The sequence below is a fragment of the Teleopsis dalmanni genome, chromosome 1, assembly GCF_002237135.1.
Source record: "Teleopsis dalmanni isolate 2A chromosome 1, ASM223713v2, whole genome shotgun sequence".
NCBI classification, from domain to species: Eukaryota; Metazoa; Arthropoda; class Insecta; order Diptera; family Diopsidae; genus Teleopsis; species Teleopsis dalmanni.
Window position 1 is genome coordinate 41,319,377 of NC_051846.1, and position 24,529 is coordinate 41,343,905.

The 24,529-nt window shown below is 28.0% G+C and overlaps 1 protein-coding gene across 1 annotated transcript; it reads left to right on the forward strand.

The window, feature by feature from the left end:
* The first annotated feature begins 10,400 nt into the window (after positions 1-10,400).
* Positions 10,401-12,801, forward strand: LOC119669101 (ATP synthase subunit beta, mitochondrial-like). Its single transcript, XM_038078877.1, has 7 exons — positions 10,401-10,496; positions 10,577-10,696; positions 10,826-11,142; positions 11,231-11,500; positions 11,553-12,006; positions 12,066-12,352; positions 12,456-12,801. The coding sequence occupies exons 1-7, from the start codon at positions 10,451-10,453 to the stop codon at positions 12,735-12,737; spliced, it is 1,776 nt and encodes a 591-aa protein (XP_037934805.1). The 5' UTR covers positions 10,401-10,450; the 3' UTR covers positions 12,738-12,801.
* Positions 12,802-24,529: the final 11,728 nt, after the last annotated feature.

Below are 24,529 nucleotides of genomic sequence, written 5' to 3' on the forward strand. Positions count from 1 at the left end.
AGAGCGTTGTATGGTCAGCCAAATTTCAATAAATTAACTAAATTTTTGTCTTTGTCTTTTCTTTGCTATTCGAAACCGTCTAACTTTTATATAATTCTTACCTTCTGCTCAAAAAGTATCCGGATTTTGTTGTTTGTTAACTACTCTTTAAGTAATAGGCCTTTTTCAAAAAATTTTTTTTGCTATGTTGGTACACCCTTTCTTGATATATGGTACAAATTTGAGCGCCATCTGTCAATTAGTTTGTTTACAGCAGATGTTAAATTGAGACTACCTCAAGTGCATTTAGCGATTTTCATTATCGAAAATTCTTGTTGTACGCGATTTTTTGACCAAATACGGCAACACTGTCATCGCTCAGACACCATATTCGCCAGATCTGGATCCGTGCGACTTTTTCCTGTTCCCGAAACTCAAATTGCCCCTTCGTGGTAAGCGTTTTGAGTCGATTGAATCCATAAAAGAGAATTCACCGAAGGAACTAATACCCATACCTGTACGGGTCTACGAAAAGTGTATGAAAGATTGCGTTAAGCGTTGGCATATGTGTATCGCTTCAGAAGGAGCATATTTTGAGGGATATAAAATAAATTTTGAATAAAATTTAAATTTGTGTATTTTATTTATAAACTACTCTTTGAGCAGAAGGTATATATATCAAAATTAAAAAAGCATCAGTTTAAATCTATTATGAACTTAAAATTTTTTCCACTCATACCCGAGAATAAATGCTAATTTAAAGAAAACTGAATGTTGTATAAATTCACAGACAGGGAAAGACTCAGCTATGAAAATTTAAACATTCGTTAAAGACGTTAATTCATCTTTTATTCTTATCAAAAGTATTTCGGACTATGTAGTTTATATTAACAAGGACAATTGATTTTTTTTTGATTTTTTGCAGTACTTGATTTCGACAGCCACAATTTGAGATTTGGCCCATTAAAACCACCACTTAGGAATGAATGGAGAAGATTTCCACCGCAATGTTAAAACTTCATTCCGGTAATTTGGGAAGAGAGATATTAGCGGGAGGCTTAATACCTAGTAGACTAAGTTTATCTTAACCAGAAAGAAGACGATTGATTGAATTTTTGAAAATGACTCAATCTGGGTTTATTCAGTTATGTAGAAAAAATTGACTTAAATATTATTTTAATATTTGAACTAAAAATTTGATTTAATATTAATAAAAATGAAAATAAATAGAAATTAATTGCTCTAGCTTACATAGTATTATACACAAATAATTACAATTCGTTTCAATTTTTCATATGAAAATAAATTAAAAAATTCAATAAACTTAATTTTCCATTTTTTTACCATATTCCTCAAGAGTCTAAAAATACAATTGTTATTTTCAAACAAGAATACGAAATTTTTATTATTTTTGCTTAAAAGACTGCACGAACTCTTATAATGAAAGTATGTGAAAGGCTAAGATTAAGTACTTCCTTTTCTTGTAGGCAAAAGTTATGTTGAACAATAGACATATATTATTGCAATCAGTATACGAATCTCATTAATTAGAAGTGTATTTCTCTATTTCTTACTTAAATATCAAGTAATTTATTTTCCAGAAAATGTCAAGGGGTCGTAAAGAAAGTAAAAATTGTTCATATAATTGATTTCAACCAAAAGTTTAGTCATTTAAACTTCATATATGAGTTAATGGTGGTATTATTTTAAGCTTTGTTTTCTACATATATTTGTCGAATTTAAGCACTTCTAAAACCTTTTACTTAACTAGAATGTTGGTTACTTGCAAGAGTTTAATTTACTAAAATTATAGTTTTATGGTATTAGTGTACTAGTTTACTTAACGTTTCAAAATTATTCATAAGCATTGAAGCTAAACGTAGATTATGGAACCATCAAGAGATTTAAAGTGAAGTTTTAAATCCATTAATTATAATTTAAGTCATGCTGGCTGGCAAATATATAATATTAAACAAGTACGGCAAGTACTGTTTAACGAAAATATTCCTTTATCTCCGCATCATTATATTGGCAAGATTTGTAATGTATGGTGGCATGGGACTCAAGTTTGAAAATATTATTTCATTTTTGTTAGCAATTTTTATAAATTTCTTACAGCATTCTCTGAGAAATAGTTAATAGTTATTATAATTGAAATTTTAACTGGTTTTATGGAATTAAAAACAAACAAAAGTATGAACAAACATCTCCCAAATTTAATATTATTTAAAAGTATACAGCAAAAAATATATCTCAAGAATTAAATTTATATTCTAGATTCTTTGGATTTATATTCTTCACATTTTCTTTCAATTCTTTAAATTTTTATACTTCTACAATTTAATATTAGTGCGAAAGCTGCCGTTGTGAATTTCTTCACATTTTCTGAAAATATCCGACATAATCCATATCAATGTCCAGCTTAATTATGCCATTTATTTATTTCACAGCATTTCGAATAATGTTTAAATGCTCCTTTCCCAACTTTAAAAATAAACTTAATTACGTATTTTTTTTTCATATTAAATGAGATGAAATAACGATTTTCACCCACCTGTGTTTAACGTAGTGTAAAATTGTATTTCGATTTAATAAGTAACTTACCTGAAAAGTAAAAAAAAATTAGTGTAAATAAAAAATAAATTTAAGTTTTGTTTTTAAATTTTTAGTTGAAGTAATTTATAAATGCATAAAAAATAATAATAAATAAAATAAAAGTAATAAAAAAATATTTTCATACAAACAAGTTCAAGCTATACCATTATTTTCAAACTTGTGACTTAAACTTCAAGCTTAAGTTTAACGAAAAGGTTAGGTAATAATAGTAAGAACTATTCGCTCTTAGTATTGTGGTATAGAGTTACGTCTATGCCACATGTTAAGTTGCAATATTATTATTATTCATTCCAGTACGTTCCCAAGGGAACATTGGGCCATAACGAACTCTATCCAACTGTCACGATTTTTTGCCAGGGTTCTAATTTCACCAAAGGTTCGTCCGCTTGCTTGGATTTCTTTCTCTAGTGTTCGCTTCCAAGTTGCAGCGCGTATCTATAAGCTATGGTCGGAATTGACTTTTTTGTCTATAATAATATAGTTAGTCTGCACATGCACTACGACCTGCAGCATCTTTTGTGCAGCATTTTGCCCACATAGTCCCCAATTTCGTAACAATCATGAATTGACTTAGAACAAATCATTAAGCGACCTTTGAGCAATTAAGCTTTCACAGAAATAACTTTCGTCACTAATTAAACATCAACGCATTTTATGGCGTCACAACAATTAATTAAAATGAAACGAGTTGATTCGTGAGACAAATAAATTTTATCAACTACCTCTTTATAACATAAATAAAGAGTTTTAGATGCCATTTATTTTATCTTAACCATAATCTGAAATATGTTATAGTATGAAGTCTGAACCCACCTATGTTCACAGTGTAAAACGATTTTTGCGACCTTTTAGGATCAAATAAGACAACTCAATGCTTGAAAGTTAATTCTTAGCATGTATGATTAAAGTTCCATATTCTCTGGATAAAGCAGATATAAACCACTTTCTTCTAAACACAGTGACAAAAATCATTGAAGTGACGATTCGAGCTCGGTACATGGTTTCCTAATACACAGTGAACGATCAGCTAGTAAAACCTAGGCATCCCAATCAGATTGTTTGATTGTTTTCTAATTTAAGACGATCCAACTAGTGTAGTAAAGCTTGCATATATTTGAATATTTCTATCTTATTTTAAATTACTCAATACTTAATACAAATCCTTTATCCTTTAATTATATATATATATAATAGAGTGAGTGTCTTCTTCTTATGTCAGAACAATATCGAAGAACATATTAATTGTTCATATCTACCTGAAAATAGATGCAGACCTTTTTAAAAGTATATTTAGTATATTGTCCAAAATATGAAGAATCCCTTATTATAAGGATACTATTGTTTGGAGGTGTGTGAAAGCTCCAAAACATCTACGACTTTATTGCGAATAAATAAGTGTTTAAAGTAGAAATTTGTAACAAGAATTACAGATACTTATAATTAAGTTCCAAATACAGACTATAAGAATGTTATAAAGTTTATTCAATTATTTTTTTTTTAATTATTTCAATATAGAATTAAATTTACTTCAACTTTCTAAATATCTATATATAGAATCTATTAAAATTTGGCTTTAGAAATATAATTTATTATATCTTTGCTTTTACAAAATATGTGGCTGTCATCGTCTGGCGCCAGAGATTTTTTAATAAGAACGAGCAAATTTACTGTTTTCAATTATGTGACTCTGAGTCTGACAAAAAAAAAGTTATTACTTGAATCTCTGAAGTCATAGCAGTCGCCTGGATGAACTTTTAGCCTTTAATTAAAATGCAAATTAAAAAGAAAGGCGCTAATGTGAATACGAAAGATATGAATAGAAAATAAAATTCTTTCATTACAAAAAAGCAATTAACAAATATTTTAAGTTCTATTAACAAAAAAAAAAAAAATATCTTTGTGAAGAGTTATTTATTCCTATGTATAAAAAACTTAATTAAATTATTTAGAGATAAAGAAAATACTTCCTGTGTGATTTCTTATATATTTCTCGAAAAACACCATCGTAGGACCCAGCTACGATTTCCAAACCTTTATAAAAATATGTGAGTATAAACTTGCGGTGACATTAATTGACAGCCCAACTCTGATGTCAATTTCCAACCGGTAAGTTTTTGGCGTTGAGCAAAGACTTACTCAATTAGTCAGTTTGTTAAAATGGTGAGTAAAAAAGGGGTAATATTATGTTCCCATTGCTTTCATTAAAGCAGTTTATTTGATTTAGGTCGCTAATAAAGTTGATTAACGGTACAAATAGCTTTCGTGCAAATCAAGTTAGTTAAAAATAAATTAAATGAAATTACAGTAAAAATCTTTGATGCAACTTTGCAAAATCTATTTAACAAAAGGGAAATGATCGAAATTAGATATATTTGACATATGAAATAAAATATAAATAAACAAAAAATAAAATCGTTAATAAATATTATGTACAATAATTTTTGCATTTCATGGTTTTTTCAAAATCAATTAATTAATTTTTATTAAAAATATAAAACTAAATATTATCTGGTAACAATTCAAATCCTTACTCTTCGAACTTTCTCAGAACTTTCTGACATATAAAAGCATGCATAAACCAACTTATGCCTTATTCACATGCATAAATGAACTTATGACAATGGAAACGATCAAATATCAACTTGATTAAGGTGCAGTGGGAACATGGTATGAGTTAATGATTGCTGTAAAGTCATTCATACTCCTGTACCAGAACAAAGTATGACATTATGCAAAATTTGATACATGTGTTAAAATGAAGTAAGCTTTGCAAATTGGTGGTATTATAGTGACATTGACGTAATTAGGGGAATGAGCTGATTAAGGGATAGACATTCCAGTATTGATAATATAATCAGCACATAATAAATACTATGCAACATGATTTATTTATTTTTTTTATTTCAGTACTTACCAGTACTTAATATAATAAATAGATATTTTGATTGTGAAACTTTATACTTTAGTATACTACTCTTAATAATTATTTTATGACGATAGAAAGGAAACAATATTTGAATACGTCTGTATGAATGATAGACTCTATACTTTGTCTTCAAACATTCGATAAACTTCCTATATTCAACGCCAATAAATATTTGATTTAGTCAACATAGATAAGATGTAACAAAACCGTAGAAAAAATGGTAGAGAGTTAGGATTTTTATATTAATAACTCTCTTTCGATATCGATATATTTGGCAGCAGAAACTAATAGACCAAGCTTTTGGCGACTTCGAGAGTAGTTAATTTAAAAGAATGAGAAATGATTTACATAGAAATTGATTTTTAATATCCATTTTGATGAAACCAACTTAATTCTTAATATAAACTATTGTTTTTAATAGAGATGTTTTTATCAAATAATAATGAAATCGCAACAAGAACTATATCACATTTAAAGAACCATTCTTTTAGAAAGACTATTTTGGCAAATTCTCTAAAAGAGGGGCAATGATTGTGACTACATGATATGTTTTATTCAACATATTATCAATATATGATTTATATATTATTACAAGACAATTAACTATTAACAGCGGTTGGATAATATTCGTATTTTTAACTTGCAATTAAATGTTATTATATTTATAATTTTATTAAAAAGCAATATATAATAAATAAAGAATCTTTTCACACAATTCCTAAATGACTTCATATTTTTATAAACAAAATTTTTAGCTTTTTTATTTAAAAATTTTAAAAATATTCTTTGCTAGTATTTTATTTCAAATAAAACTCAAATTTTTCTTCAGTTGCTTTTATAAAAGCTATGTTATATAGATGATGCTAGATACCAGTAGCAATATGTTTCACAGAGTACGATTAGTTGAGCTTATTTTGTGTCGGGAAACCGGTCTCAATGATTTAATTCAAAACTGTCCAGACCAGAAAATATTGTGGGCCAATACAAATCACTGAATGGATTAGGGGGTCGCAGAAATAAATACGTAGGTTCATTTATTTATTTTTTATTCATTTATTTGGGATACCACAAAATATAATAAAGAAAAATTTGCCAAATTGTGGTAGATTAGAAACTTGTCACGGGCTGCATGTATATTAGCTGCGGTCCGGATAACACCCGTGGGTCGTGCTTTGGATTGCCCTGATTTAATTAAACGGATTGTGTTTTAATTTCTACCGAAATAAATACTTAAAGAAAAAGGATTTTAAAATAAATATATTCTTTCTAGTGAATACCGTGTAGTGTTAAAGTAGATTAATGAAGCTATCTACAATTACTTCAGAACTCGTTAAACACAAATCATATTATACAATTATAACATGATGAATGATTCAACTAAAATAATATTTTAATATTGAGATATATTTTCATTTGTGTTTATCAAAAAATTTCTGTTTTAATTTTAAAGTTTTTTCATCAAAACTTAATTTATTATAAATTTTATATAAATTTTCGTTACTCTATATTTTCCATTCCTCTAAATTTATTCTGAACTCGTTTGTAATTATAAAGCAACTATTAAAGTTATAAAGTCATAGGGCCATAAACTTCCTTTACGCCATGGCAAATAAATGGGCACAATACTGCCTTCGTTTGCTGCCATATTTCATGGACTCTTTTAATTTATATTTTTTCCCTCTGCCATCGTAACTACCAGTTTTGTTGCTGAGGTAATTAATGTCCCAACTAATTTTTGTTGTTCTTTGTATTCACAACTCACAATGGAAATTATTTGATCTCAACATGTGCCTGAAGTTCTATCCTGCAATTCTCTAATTTATGCATATCATTTGATTACACAAAAACAAAAGAAAAATAAATTAAAAACAAATTAAAATAGTAATCATTTGTATTCAAATGTTACAATTTAATTAAAAATCGTAAATGTTTTATTTTAAATTTATAGACAAAAAAAAAATAATTCGCGTGGCAAATTTTTTTATTTTTCTATAGACATTTTCATTGGTCTATTTAAAAAGTGAATGAAATAATTAAATAAATAACTTTTACTGTGTAAAAATCAAATATTATAACATTTAATTATCAATGTTCCGCTAAAAGGTTTTTAATGGATATTAAATTCAACCAGTAAATTTTTATTAATATTTTAACTATTTGAGTAAAAAAATTTATACTTCAAAGGCTATATATTTATTTTAATGACTAATAAAACTTTTAATATATGTTACATACCAAATTAAATATATATTTAATTGTTATTTAAAATGACTTCAGACTTCTTCTTCTTCTTTCTTAGCATAACAGTCTAAATGAACCAGTGCTTCCTCAACCAATATATACCAAATGATTAGGTCCAACGTCAAGTTTTTCAATCACTCACGCTTAGCTGAATTAAAACTTTTCAACACCATCTACCCACATCTTTTTAAGTCTGTATTTTTGTCGGAATTCTATTGGGTTTCTTATAAGTGCTTGTTTCTCTGATCGTTATCGGTTCATATGCTGAACGTATCCTAGTCATATGAGTCGTTGTGATTTTATATATCGTAACACATTCTGATTGTCGATTGAATTGTCTAATTCGTGATTGTAGCGAATACGATATGTGCCATCATCTAGACGTATTGGGTCAAAAATCTGTCTCACTACATTCCGCTCGTGGGATGGTAGTTGCCAAGTTTTTTTTGCTTTGAGTGTCCTTACTTAACAGTCGTACGTCAGGACTGGTTTAATTAAACATTTGTACAGTTTTTCTGGTCTTGAAAAGATTTTAGATTTAAAAAGTTTTATAATGTACGTAGTATGGTCTTATTTGCTGCCTGAATTCTATCTTGTATCGCAGCTGATGTGTCTTCTTTAGAATTCTGTACCACTTCAAGACTTGTATTATCAATATTGAACTGGTTACATAGACTGTGGATTTTTATTTCAGTATATATTTTGGTTTTTGCTGATTAAACGATTTTAGCCCGACATAATTACAGACGTGATTGCAAATTATATTATGATTGTCTTATATTATATCAAACAATAACTTCTTAGAATCTAAAACTAAATTCATAAAGAAACACAGTATCACAATAATCTGACTTCTAATTGATTGTCTTATAATACCTTTAGCAATAATACTATTACAATTCACGAAATCATAGATAAATCGGAATTTTTGCTTTTTCGTGACAGAAAATATTGTTCCAAGCAGTAATAGCTTCAAAAATATTGTAGTGGCTATGCTCTGTCAAAAACAACAATTTGTCTATATTTGACTAAATTTAAATGTGATCGAGGTACAGGTACCAATATGAAAAAAATTTACGAATCAACCTTTGAATTAATTTTATATCAGTTTGCTATTTAAAGCCAATTGTCGTGGCTAATACCGTTTTGTAGACGTAATAATTATACTTCAGCGAAGCAATTTTATCTCCAATCAGAACGGACTTAGTAAAATGTCAGCTTATTTTGAGTCCGAAGATAAGTATTTTTCTTCGCCTTCTCTATCTTTATTTTCGTTATTTTAGTTCAATTAATTTATATTGTTATATATTCGCATTGTGTTTACGATAAGATTAGAAATGTAAATAAATTGTTTCTGAGCTCAATATTACAATATTGTGCTAGAAAGGTATTATACTCAAAAAACTTCATTGTGTCAAACATACCATCCTTCTTATTATCTTCTTCATCTCATAGACTGTCCTTTTTTATGTACCCTATTAGATAGTCTTCATTTTTATTGTAGTGTAGCCGTATAGTAGTAATATCTGTTTAAGTTTATGAGCTCAGCTAGAACGCCACTGGCCCACCACTGGTCCTTTTCACTGCAGAAATACTTCCTACCTAATCGTTGTGATATCTGTAAAAGTTTTACCCACAAATCAAAGTATTTTCAAATGAAAGCTTGGAAGATACGAACAACTTTGTAAAAGTATCTAGAAATACTCTAATGTGATTTTTAGTACAATCGAATAGAAAAAAGTTCTGAGTACTGATCAGAGACATCAAAGGACACAAAACAGGTAGATTCCACATGACTGCTATTAAGAATAAAAAAAAAACAGAGCACTTTCCTTGTTATTGTTCAATATTCGTAAAAATTACTCGTACATAATTGAATTGTGTGATAACTTTAGAATGAGGAGTGCTTATGCTTCCTCTTTCTCTTTCTCCCTCTCTCTTTCTCTCCCTCCCTTTCTCTATCTCTCTTTTTTTCTCTGATTCTCTCTCTTTTCCTTTCTCTTTTTCTTCTTTTTCGCTGTCTCCTTCCCTCTCTCTTTCTGTTCCTCTATCTCTTTCTCTCTTTTTTCTCTCTCTCGCTGTTCTGTCTCTTTCTCTCTCTATTTTTCTCTCTCGGACATTTTAAATTCATTATGAAAACAAAGATATTCGGGCTAGAGTAACCTATATAGTATTTAATATATAAAATTTTTTTGGTTTAAAAACAATGATGGTCCTATAAGATACCTTGATTTTATCTAGTACTACATTCAAAAAAAAAAATGAGTTTTATTTACTGTACTTATTCATACTTATTATTCTTTACTATATACTGTAGTCATACTACTGTACGTATTCATATTTTATACGAATGAACTTAAGCGCTTGCTCAGTGTACGGCTATCGAACAGTGCAGTTCCAATATTTGACTGGATGTTCAAAATCCAATATTTCAATATCCAATAATATTCAATATTTCTCTTTTGTCACATGATGTTGGATGTGTATATAAAAGTTGACTGTGGCTTTATTATCTGTTGCATTATTTAACATTAATTATTAAATTATAAATAATATCAAGTTATCTGATTCAAAATCTAAAAATAGAATTTTATTGAAGAAATTTATATATTTTTTGTAGTTTAGGAAATTTCAAATTTCAAAGAAAAACCATAATATTTTTAAAACTTAAACAATTAGTTTAAAAACATGTATTTCTTAAAGCAGTTGAAAAGGGTAATTCCAATAGCTAACGGTAAAAAAAATACAGCATTATATAAATATATAAAATCTTAGCTATGTGTTGAAATATATATGAAACTATTCCCTTTTAAGCTCGTTCTATTGCTGTGATTCACAAGTCACTTCTCGTTAATCAATTCCAATACCCACAGAGCAAAATCTTGATTCGGAATCTGAAAACAACTACAATACGTTTTGATGAAAAAGATAAAGGTATGAGCAATTACCATGTTCTCTTTATCTCCCAAAGGAAAGTAAAATAATTTTTCATTATAATGATTTATATATAGTAATCATGATAAAGATGTTGATAAAATTAAACTGTATTATATGACTTCATAGATGACTGTGAAACGAAAAAAGATGAATGTAGTGATGACACTGAAGCCGAAGAAGAATGTCCAGACGAATCTGAAGCTGAAGACCCTTGCGCAAAATATACAAGCGGAGGAGGAGGAGGAAAAGGAGGAGAAGGAAAAGGAGGAGAAGGAGGAGCAGGAGGTGCTGGAAGTGCTGGTAAGATACAACCTAAAAAACTTATAGAAGGTAAAATTCATTCCGTTATTGGTCCGGTCGTGGATGTGTATTTTGAACATGACGTACCTGATATATTAAATGCTATGGAAGTTCCAGATTACAAAGGACGGTTGGTCCTAGAGGTTGGTACACAATTTTAACATAACTAAAATAATAAATTTTATCCTTATTGCGTACAATACGAATGTTTTATGTCAACACCTATTGAAGGTTTTTCATCATCTTGCTGATAATATTGTGCGCACTGTCGCCATGGACAGTACTGAAGGTTTGCGTAGAGGACAAAAAGTTGTAGATACAGGCTATCCTATTCGTGTGCCTGTTGGTAAAGCGACTTTGGGTAGAATTTTAAATGTTATAGGCGATCCTATAGATGATCGCGGTCCAATTAAAACTGAGTTTTATTCTTTCATTCATGCTGAAGCGCCGGAGATGGTAGACTTAAATGTTAATCCAACTATTTTAGATACTGGTATTAAGGTAAGATATTATATCGTATTAAACACAATTTGGTTAAATATTCCATGCTTAGGTTATTGATTTATTGGCACCTTATGTAAAGGGTGGCAAAATTGGTTTATTTGGTGGAGCTGGTGTAGGTAAAACGGTTCTTATTATGGAACTGATTAACAATATAGCAAAACAACATGGCGGCTATTCAGTTTTTGTGGGTGCCGGTGAACGTACCCGTGAGGGTAATGATTTATATAATGAGATGATTGAATCAAAAGTTATATCGCTAAAAGATGACTCATCGAAAGTAGTGTTGGTGTATGGTCAAATGAATGAACCACCCGGTGCACGTTCTAGAGTTGTATTAACTGGTTTAACAATGGCTGAGTATTTTCGCGATATTGAAGGACAAGATGTCTTATTGTTTATTGATAACATATTCCGTTTTACACAAGCAGGTTCAGAAGTATCAGCTCTATTGGGTCGCATACCATCAGCTGTAGGTTATCAACCCACATTAGGCACTGATATGGGTATTGACAAAATTTTTTTTGTTTTTGCGAATGAATAGAATTTTCTTTTTAATGCGCAGGTACTATGCAAGAACGTATTACGAGTACTAAAAATGGTTCCATTACTTCAGTGCAAGCCGTTTATGTACCAGCTGATGATTTAACTGATCCTGCACCAGCTGCTACGTTTGCACATCTTGATGCAACTACAGTATTATCACGACAAGCTGCTGAATTAGGCATATATCCAGCAGTTGATCCATTAGATTCTACTTCTAGAATAATGGATCCAACCGTAGTCGGTGAGGATCATTACAATGTTGCTAGAGGTGTACAAAAAACTTTGCAGGACTATAAATCTTTACAGGTATTTTATTTATTGTAATATTTGTTCATAATCGACACAATTAATCACTTATGTTTAAGAAATAATAGGATATTTATAATTTTGTTTTACTTATATTTATTAGGACATAATCGCAATTTTGGGCATGGATGAATTATCTGAAGAAGATAAGATAACTGTATCTAGAGCCCGTAAAATTCAACGTTTCCTATCGCAACCATTTAATGTGGCTGAAGTATTTACTGGTCATCCTGGTAAAATAGTATCCGTTAAAAAAACTGTAGAAGGTTTCAAACGCTTATTGAATGGTGAATTAGATGATATGCCGGAAATTGCGTTTTATATGGTTGGAGACCTCGAAGATGCTGTGAAGAAAGCTGCAACTTTAGCAGTTAATGTCAAGTAAAATGGATGCTTGTTATTGCTTATCAATAATATTAATTAAATGCCGTTTTTTATATTTAATTAATTATGTTTATAATATTATTGCATTCTATTCAAAGTAATTTTTATACTATTTATAAGTAACAAAATATTTAGTTATATTTTTTAAAAATATCATTTATTGTTATTAACAATATTTAATTAAAAACATTTTTAATCATATTAACTTTAAAGTTTAACTTTAGCTAATACTATGTTGAACTATAATCTATATCAAAAATGATATTAAGCTCTTACCCGAACAGTAAAACTAAACGTTCCAATATTGGAAATGAAGTGTTAGTAACTTTAAACAACGTTACTTAAAGGAACATCTGCAATTTTCCTAGAACACTCCTCCGTTTCAATCATTATTCATATTACATACTTTGAGTTTCTTTTCATTTTTGACGCTGAATCCACTTTAGAAATTGATTTTGCACAGCAGAGATAGGATCTCAAAAGCAATGAGCTACTCGCAAACTTGTGAAATTTATTGAGTGTCCTTATGGTAGCAACTTGAACCTCAAATTATGATTGAAAATGTTCAAACCAATTTTCTTAGTGGCAATAAATCCACTTGAAAATATTTGTAAAAAATTGTTGAAAATAGAGTCCATTGTTTCTGATGTAGTATCTAATAAATTTTCCTAATGGTGACAATAAAAAAAATACATCATTAGAAATCATACTAACATAAGACCTCTATTTTGAAAATCATTTAACTTATTTTTGCAGGGTCACAATTTCTTCTTAGTTTATAATGAAGTTGAAAGTGTTTCAACTTTTGTAGATAAAGCAGCGATATATTGTAGATAAATTCGAATAATACTAAAAATTAAATTGAGATATTATTTCATTAAAATGAAAATCGGATTAAAATGAAATCGAATGCAAAACATCAATAATGTATACTCCAATCATTGTAGTAGATATTATTCGTCTAATATAAATGTATAGTACAATGGATTTAAATTAAGTTGAATGTGCATATTATTTACATTAAATTTTCAATTATCTGATATTGTGTTTGGTATTCTCCACTGCAATTTAAATGCAAACTGCATGACTTCAATTAGGAAACATCATGTCGTGCAAGTAATTAACATTGCTGAGCAAGTACTCAGTTATCTTCAAGTCGTGATGACAACAATATCATCATTAGTCAACACTTTATAAGATTAAATATTCAATAAAGGTGCAAGCTGGAAAGGAGATGAAAATACTATTAAACGGCATGTAGTATTCAGTATAATATACAAAATAACTGCAGGCAAGAACGAACTGTTTGATTTAAGACTACTATGAAACGAAATTGATTCAACGATACCAGATCTGCAGCCTTGGACATTTCTTGGGCTCAGATTTTCAGTAGTAATTATAAGTAATTATTTTAATTCTATTCGCCTTGATTGTAGATGATACATTTAAAGAAACTTTTACTATTTACCACTCATGCAAATACATACCCTTAATTTCTTTCTATCCCTATGCGCTAGATTATAAATCTATAATAAATTATAGTTGTCACTTTTATGGAGTTGGAGAAAAAAACACTTAAAATTATTGCCAAACCTAAGTAGATTACAAGAGACTTATTCTTTAGTCGTAGGCGTATCTATCTAAAAAATTATGAAGCATTGCATTTGAATGCCAACAAAACTTACAAACAATAATAAATTCATATTTTAAAATTTATAATAAATAAAATGAAATAAATAATTTATAGTGTTCTCCGAAGGCTTAAAGGCTTAGTTAGTTTGTAATATTAAAATTTATTACAAAAAATAAATACTAAAAAAATTTGGCTCCGCAACAATCCAAGTAAATTGGAACAACTTTGCCAATATTAGACATAAAAATGATGGTCAAAAAAAGAATTGGACAATATGGCCATATTGAAGACAACTTGCAGTTTTATTTTCTATACTAAATTCAAGGCAGGGTTTGCAAAAAGATTCAAATATTCTTTGCGACAAAATATTTCTTTTGACATAAACTTTTTTAATGAATCTTTAAATAATAATATTTTACAGTTTTTTTTAAATCTCTGAACATAGTATAAATAAAATTGGAGGACAGATAAAATAAAACCGAGAGGAGAGGAATTAAATTTGAAGCACCATATTTTTCAAAGTTCTTTTAAAATAAAATATCGAATAATGCATTAAAATAAATAATGCTCAACGCCTTAAACTTTGATATCCGACTATTTAAATGACTGGTTCTCAAGTGGTGGTCTGCGGTTCATAGTTGGTCTTCGAGTCACAGGTGGTCCGCGAGATAGTTAAAAATTGTTCGTGAATTAAATTTAACATGTTTAGTTACATAGCTTGTAGTTTGTCTGCTGAGAACTCACTTATTAGAAAATAAGCACAAAACACTTCAAGGTAATTATACACCTATTTTATGGCCTATATAATGTACTCTTGCACTTATATAATTCATTATACATTAAACCATAGATGCATAACTCACATTCAAATAATCATGCAGTATATGATTCTTAAACTTTGTGGTCCCTACTAAAAATATATATCATAGTAGGCCTTGCTCAAAAAAAGGTTGGGAACCACTAACTCAAATGAACAATTTTTGATGTACAGTGATTTATTAAGATAGTTTTTGACAGCTCTTAAAAACTGTTGGTACAATTGTTTGGTTTCTCAGACCAAATAATGACTGTTACGAATTTGACAGTTCTTCAAATAAGGATCTGTTTTGTATTGTTAATTTAATAAAAATTTACATATTATAATACATGGTATGAACATGTAAGTAAGGTGGCTTATAGATATGCGATATTTTGAGAGCATTTTTAAATCAATATAAGCAGAACCCTATTATGAGCTTAAAAGGTATTCAAATGAAACAACTCAATTAACTCAGTCATGATAAAATTTTTTTGCAACAGTTTTTGTAAAGTAGTTGATAATCATTTCAAAAGAAAAGTTAATTCAAGAACTATAAAAAAATGATAGCTCCTCAATTCATTATGAATTTGTAATAGTTTTCGAGTTCTCTATTGTGACTATCGTATTGACAATAGTTTTTTCTTGTTGCATATTCTAGTTGCATATTCAAAATATTCATCCGAAGACTCGGAAACTATCACTTTTTCATTTCTGTTCTTCTAATATCCATGGCTATTCGAAGATTTTTTACTTGAAGAAAACTACTGCAAAAGTGATAGTTTCGTTAATTAAGAAGATGATAAAGTTGAAACAGATTAAAATGAGAGAAAAAATAGATTAAAAAGGAAACATGTCTCCAAATAACACTTATAAGAAAAACAGAAGAGAAAAATAATGGCAAAAATACAAAGAATTATTTATGGTTGAAAAATTGTATCTTCCTCACCCAATATATTAAAATCTTTTAAAATGAAAAAGTCATTGTGTGAAGTTTTGTGAAATGTGAAATATTTTGCTTTAGAAATTTAACTAAAAGTTTTAAAACTATTTGCTACTCTTATGAGTTTATTTTTTTATTATTTCAATTTTTAAAATATACAATTTTCCTAGTGACAAGTAAATAGTTTCCTTCTCCATTTCCTATCAACAGAAATTTAAACTACTTTCTGTTTTTAAGTTAGAAACTGCATATGAAAGCTTACTTTCTTGGCTTTATATTCAGAACATGTAGTAGAGTGTGAACTTTAAGGATATAACAATCCAGTCCATGTTTGTCCATTATTTTTGTTTTTCCATTTCCACAACACAAATGAGCTTAGCATTGAAAACAAACATTGCTGTTTATCCTTATATCCTTTTTGCTGTTATATACTATAAAGTTGCATTGTGTATAACTTTATGCAATTGCTAAATAAAAGCTTAGAAGCTGCTAGCTTGCTTCACACTAGGAAGTTCATGCAACTTGTTAAAAATAAAAATAAAGCAGTGCGAATATCCTGGTATATTAAATTAATTTAAAGTACTTAAATATATGTTTAATGTTTCTTTTACAAATCCTGGAATATGCTATAATTGTTTTATTTCACTAATGTAGAGATTAAATATTTTATACAGCAAATAGTCTGCTTTCAGCAATTGCAGGCTAGTTACAGCATTTGAAATGAATAGTCGGACTATGAGCAGATATATTCTCTCTTTAGAAAATTACTAAAAATAATCTGAAACAAGTAAATAATCTTAAAGATAATCTAAAAGGCGTTTTTAAAAAAAAGTTTTAAAAATCCTTTTGAATAAAAATGGCCACTAACTTATTTAGCAATATTATTTAGTTTATATCAGTATGGAATAAACCATAAATTTAGGTTGCATACACATTTTAAATAAGATATACACAATTTTACGTTGATTAATTAGTAATTTGTTTCAAATAAAACTTTAAGACAATTCTACAGCTACCCTTAAAAGAACAAAACACGAACATCAATTACCTGCATTCACAATTTTAATTAACATTAATTAAATGGAGAAAATACAATAAATATGATATGGCTTAATCGAAGCTTTAACACTCTCCACATTTATAATTATGACCCAAAATAAATATTCACCATAAGCATACTAAAGGTTTTACAACATATACATAAAAATTAACTCTTCTTGAAAGTGAAATCTGTATAAATTATCAGCGATATGAAGACAGCTATGAGCAACTAGGAGTCCTTTAAGTGAATAAGTAAGTATAGCTATCTCTAATATAAGTGAAAATTGAGGTATTCCCTAAAATTATCACTGATACAATGTGTAGACTAAAGGCGCACTGTTGAATAGAAAATCGTACGAGGACATGATAACTTCCTTTTAACGATTCTAAGGAAAATAAAGAAAATACTTTACATCTGACGTCCTTTGCCAGCTACTAACTAACTAACTAACTTTATATAGAAACCAATCTTTATTTTTTTCAGTTTTTAAATATATTCAGTTGATTTTATTTACTTTCCATTGAGCATAAAATAAAACCAGTCTTCATATAGAATTTGTTTGCAGATTTTTATTAAATTAGCACAAATTATAATTTATTGTCACTAAGACATAACGACAGGGGGGAGGGGTGGGGAATGAAATGAGAACATACAATGTAAATTATCTGTTTGAATTTAACTTGATTAATGCAAACCTTACCGTTGTCCTCTTCAAGTTGACACACTGCTCACCCCCCTCCCCTACTAGGTAGCTACAATCGTCCGTGCATATTGAAGTAATATCTGTCTCACTATCTATCTATGGTCTATTTCATACATGAATATTACTCAATCAATTGTTCTTACCATGTTAGTCAACAATATATATGGTTTATCTAAAATTTATTATCCATTGAGCTGCAAACATCACGAAAAATTAGGTTTAACCCTTATTAAAAATGAAACTAAGAGTGCAAAAGCAAAATTTCAATTTATTTTTTATATCCGAGCAATTTTTCCATTCATTTTAATTTTAAAATCGGTGCTAAGTGCAGGAAACCCACACAAAACTTTACCTTTCAACGTTAGTTACGGCCTAAAACCGCTATAACCTTTTACCATATGTTGTGGTATGCACACATTTCTAAAGAAAAATGCTTGAAATATGTGATGTTGAAAACTTTCAAACTTTCTATTTAGCCTTAATGAGGCTAAACAAAATTAATGAGTGAAATTTGAATAATTACTTTAATATAACAAACTTTAAAATTTACTAAAAGTTTAAAGTTCACATTTTTATTGAAATAATAAGCACCAACAAGCTTATATGTTCCTTAAATTCCTAGCATTATTACATACAAAAGTGAACTAATGTTTCTTTCATAAGATTTTGCATTTTCTTCTGTTCAGCATCTTTTCCTTATAGTTTCATACACACATTGTTCTCAACTCATTTTCTATCGCATCAATCTATCTCCTTCTTGGATGTCGTATGGCAGTACTCTTCAATTTTGTGCACTTAAATATTTTCACTAACATTTCATCGTAACTCAAAATTTTCAAAGTATTTAAATTAAATTTGTGATTATCACTAGTAACAGAACAGAAGTCTCACGTAGATTTTAGAACCTTTGAACATCTGCATTGCAAAAGCAAATATGCATTCACACAAGTGCAGTTCAAACAATACAATTTGTAGCAGATTTTAATTAAATTATAAGCGCGGTATGTAAAGATATTTAGATTATATAGACACTACTCCTTTCCGTAGAAATTGATTCAGAAAGTTACTGGCAAAATGAATTTTTTATATTTTGTATGAAGTTGTCTATATAAGTCCTCTTACCACCATAAAAATTTCAACTTAACATATGTTATCACTTCAACATATCACAAAACTTTACTACTTCGCAAAATAAGTCCTCGGTAGCAATTTCAAATTAAAGTATGTAATGAAAAGACTCTCATAAACTTCCCTAATGGAATGTCCAATATTTTAAAAATTCGGGGTCATTATATTTCATAAACTTCAATATAATTAAAAATGTCAAATAGAATAATGTCAGAAAATGTATTTACAAAATATTATTAATATTTCAAACAACAAAATAAGATTAATTTTGAAAACTGTCATTCAGTAAATTCATGCTTCTGAAGAATTGATAAGGTTTACTGTCTGGTTCCTCAAAGAATGTCCCTTTTGCATTATTACTTCATTAAAATCACAGACATGCAAGTTGGTTGCTATTGACCTTTCTGAACGTTCAACCTTTTTTATATTCATTAAAAATAATTATGTTTGCATACTTTGTGGTTTGTAACAGTAATAAAAAGTCAAAATGATTTAATTTTTTTTAATTACTTAAGATAAAAACAATTAAAAAAGGTTCAACATATTTTTATAAGATATAAAATATATTATGATGGGTGATAAAAAAATGTGAAATAAAATATTTAATTGAAGATAACGATTCGCCCTAAAGTGTTGTGGAGTATTTCTTCTTTTTTTGAATGCTCTTGAAAGGATAAAAAGCAAAAAGGATTTTTTTAACTACTTTTTCAAGAGCATCAAATTATTTTCTTGCGATTACATTATAAATTTGCTTAAGGGTAAGAAATTGTAAGCTAATATATAAGATATTTATTCTTTTACTTTTGTTACTGAATTTAGTTAAATAACTTATATTGTAAATACTGTTTTAATGCAAAATTATGTATTATTAAATTTATTACTGAAAATTTTTCTACAAAATCTTCAACGTTTGAATGCATAATCATATGTTATGGATTAATATGTACATAATGAAATATAAATAAATAAATTATTTATAAGTTTATTTAAGGTCATATTTTGTGTACTTATCCAACGATTTCTGGGGCCTGTAATAGTTATAAAACGTAAAGTACGTAGGCTAATTTTTTTTTTATTTCAAGCTTTACCATTTGGCTGTTAGTATAAAAGATTTTATGGAAAATTTTGAATACATTTTTGGGTATCGCAGATAGAAGTGAAAAATGCCATAAAAAACAAGTGAATTTTGACATTTTGACTTAAAAAATTTTATTTATAATTAAAATTGAATAATAAAATATAAAATGTGTAAAATAATTTACACGCAATGAATAACAATATCCTAAACTTTAAAAAAAATCAAAAACGATTATTTTTTAAAAAGTAGTAAAAAAATTAAAAGTTAGCTTTAAAATTGCATAAAACTACAAAAAATTAAAGATAAATGATCCGCTAACTCCCATTTTTTTCATAAAGTTGTATTGTTATATACATAATAAATATATATAGTCCAATAAGAGTTAACAATAAACAATAATCATTTAATCATAATGATAATTATCAATTTTGTATAAGAGATGGGTGCTAAAGTGGGCGAATTATCATACATAAATTGGAGAATCTGTATTATATTTAGTATTTAATACATGAAATATCTGTTAGTACCTGTCATAGAATTTGAGGTAAATAAAAAATGTAAAAATGGACCATGGACCTCAAATTAGATTTAAAAAAAAAGCCATCTTAAAAACTGTATTTAAAGAAAATGTCATTTTTTTTAGTTTAGAAAATGCAAAATTTTCATCGGCTAATTTCAGTTTTGGCACAATGTGCGTTGTCTTAACTAGAGAGTACCGTTATAACAAGACATCTAACCACGTAACCATATTATGCCATTACTAATTTTTAACGTTGTTCTTCAAGAGTCAAATGATAAATTTATTGAACGGCTAAGCTATCTCAATTAGTAGTTTAAAACAATTGAACCGGGTTAAGTATTTGTTCGGTTAACATATTTTTTGCTTTAATGACCATTATTTTGGATGACAGTCTTCAGTAATTTTTATGTTCAAATTTAATGAAATTTTTTTTTCAACGGACGACTTTAAGTTTTTGTGAAAACAGAAAAAAGAAACAGACTGTGATAAAATATGTATAGACTAAGCTCCATTCTATTCTATCCATACTTGTAATAAATTCTTTAATAACAGTAATTGTCAATAGTCAAAAATTATATTAACTGATTATGTCGGAATTTGCTAGAGCTGAGGACGATAAATCATTCTGATTTATGAAGTAACTATCTAGTAATTAACATTTCTCTGATTGTCTTAGAATACTCGATATAAATGCTGACAGCTTTCCCTGCTAATTCGTAACTGTTGATAAAACGTAGATCTAGCACTAAAATCCAGAAAGCAAAGTGTAATAAGAAAATTAGGAAAACAGTGAAGCACAAGTTAACAATATCAAGCTGGAAAGCTTCCATGCATTATGAGCGAATGTCTGAGTAACTATATCAAAAATGTTTACACAATTACTGCACTATAGTATGCATATTTATCCTTTAAATTGAACTAAATATTTATTTACATTACCATAAGCTGTGAAAAAAGTTTGCTTAACCTACAGAATGCGTGAGTTTATATTCCAAATTAACCATTCACCGTATTCCTTCGATATAGCGCCTATGAAGTATTCATTGTGTTATAAGTTAATAATGCGGTTGGTGGCCAAATAGTTCAGTAAAATAAGAATATGTTATTGCCTTAAATTGTTAACCTTTATGAAATGCATAATTTGGAGAAGTGAAAAAATAATCAGCAAAGTAGAAGCAGGTATATTGAGTTATATATTAAAGCAATAGCAAAAACATATTATATTAAAACATATATTAAATCAATATTATTCGAAAAAATATTGTTAAAATTTTTCATATACCATTAAACATAATCTACCTAAAGAAATTATTTCTATTTTTCTGAATAAAAGTGCCTGCCGTATAAAATATTCTAACACAGAGGGTGCCCTCTCTCATTTCCTACGATACATAACATTTCATTATTTTATCTGTAACTTTTAAAAATCGAATTATTAATTTAAATGTTACTTAATATTTTTTTAGGAAATAGCATGTCAATATCTTTTGACTTGTGATTTAAGTTTTTATTACTACATTTCACAGATGCTTGCCTTTCGGTTTACTTCTGCAATTTCAATTGAATTTTTCTATTAAATATATATATGATAATTTGCATAAAGTATTAATAAAAAAAAAGGATTTTGCAAATAACTCCTTTAGTAAATTAAAAAATAATATGTACAAATAAATATCGATGATAACATAAAAATTTTACATTATTTTAAATTTCCGTTGTAAATATTAAATTAATATAAATTTAAAATTAAAGATACAAAACTGCAAAAAAAGTGTTATGAATTATTATTTTAATAATATTAAATTTATTTAAGTCCATTATATTTCCTAGTAGAAGTACAGAATATAATTGTTATTTCATGTAAAATTAACTAATGTTTTGCAAGTTCACTGTTTAAAGAAATTTAAATATCTCAAACTGTCAACCTTTGTTGTCAGTTTGTTCATTGTACCTTTTACAAGCAACTTATTAGCTATTTTATCTTATAATATTTCCATAATTGAGCTTCTTTTAGCAACTCTTAGCTTTACTAGAACAAAATTTATCAAAGTAATTAATTTCGAAGTGTCAAATGACAGGACTTTTCAGAAGTTTGTTTGTGTTAAGCAAGATTTTCATTACCTCCTTCCTCTTTAGGGCAAAGAAGGGTTTTTTGTTTGTAAGGTAAGAGATTATATATATCCGATTAAATATGGTACTTTTTGCATAAATGATAAAATAGGCCACGTTCAAAAATCTGCACTTAAACAGAAATCTTTTAAATAAAAAAATATTTACTAAATAAAGTAACATTCTGAAGTTAATGTCTTTAAGTAAGTAATTAGTATATTCTAATGAAACCTTTAAAGAAGTAATAAAAATTAAAAATTTTATTAATGAACTAAATGAATTATTAATGAAGTTCTCTTCATGAACTCAAAACATTAAATAGAAAACAGTCACTTTATGATAGTTGATAAATTTACGTTGAAGTACAATTATTAAATATCGTTTAAATTTTTGCCATTATTGTTCTTAACTAAATATTAGTTAACTCTTTGTGGTTTTAAAATGCTTTATTATCTTATGATTTAACACGGTGGTGAAGCATAAAGGAAAAATATATAATATTTTTTTTTAACAATTATTAATTATTACCATTTTATTTATTTTATTTAAAAAAAAAAAAAACAAATGTTATATAGTATAACTTAATGTTTTAACATGTTTTCTGTTTTTAATGCTGGTAATAAATTGGAAGCCTATTGCAAATTAATACAAACGCCAAAAGCAAACCAGTCACTTATCTATTCTAGAGATTACGACAACTGTGTTCTTAGGTCCATCATGCCTTAAAAAAGAAAAGCTTATAGTAACGAATTTTTTCTATGAATTGCAAAAAGAAAGTGTATTTTAAAAAACACGAATGACATATTAAGTTGAGCTTTATTAGGGGTTTTTCTTAAGATAAGCAAATGGGTCGCGGGTCAGGGGAGCGATATTAATCCTTAATACAAAATGGTAAGGTATTTCCAGATTTACAGCGACTTTAATTGATGATTCACTACATAACTTTATTCCCCAAAATGTATTTATTGGTGAGCAAAATATTTAAGACTAAAGTCTAAGTATCGGTATTATTAGTCAACCGAGCGCAATGCCTCTATCTGCGAAGAGAAATGGTAAATAAGTCAATAAACATTTAAATGATATCTTATACAAATTATCAACATATATCGAAAATATATTGCAGTGTATTTCAGACAGCCATACAATATTAAACAACCAATATTGCCAAGATTTGCTCAATAACCTTACGTGTTTTATTCAATTCCGTTTAAAAGTAGCTGAAATATCAATTAAAAGCCATTAGATTAACCATTTTAAGCAAACTGCTATAGCACTTTAATGTTAATACAATTTATGAGTTCACCAAGATGAAATGCATAGAGTCTGTTTCCATTAATAAATTTTGTGCTACCCCTATGAAAAGCTCCATGGGTGTATAAAAATCAAATCCCATAATTACTGTTTATTATTCTTATTCTAAATTGTTTTAACTGTTACATGTTATAAACAAATATTTCTTTTTACTTTTATAAGAGGAGAGAGATAATGTATAACATGCATTTTCGTCAAAACCCAGAAGAACCAATTTTGACCCATGACACCCTACATAACATGATCGTTAAATTTTCTAGAAAGATTAGATCTAAGTTTACAAAAATTTTTCGCCTCATTACTGAAAATCACAATCTTCTTCAAATTGCAAATGTTTGTGAATATGATAGAAGTACATTGTAAAGATTTTAAGAGTACTCTGCCTATTAAATGTTGTATCACTTCAGTTCACTATAGTTGTATATATTAACATATTATAAAATCGTACAATAATCTGCGAGTTTCCATGCATATATATATATTATAAACATCGTTTAAATTCTAACTTAGTACTATTACACAGCATTATT

Coding starts and splice junctions, on each gene's coding strand:
- LOC119669101 (XM_038078877.1), top strand. CDS start 10,451: ATGTATTTCTTAAAGCAGTTGAAAAGGGTAATTCCAATAGCTAACG. Junction 11,501..11,552: donor TTTTAGATACTGGTATTAAG/GTAAGATATTAT, acceptor TTCCATGCTTAG/GTTATTGATTTATTGGCACC. Junction 12,353..12,455: donor AGGACTATAAATCTTTACAG/GTATTTTATTTA, acceptor TATATTTATTAG/GACATAATCGCAATTTTGGG.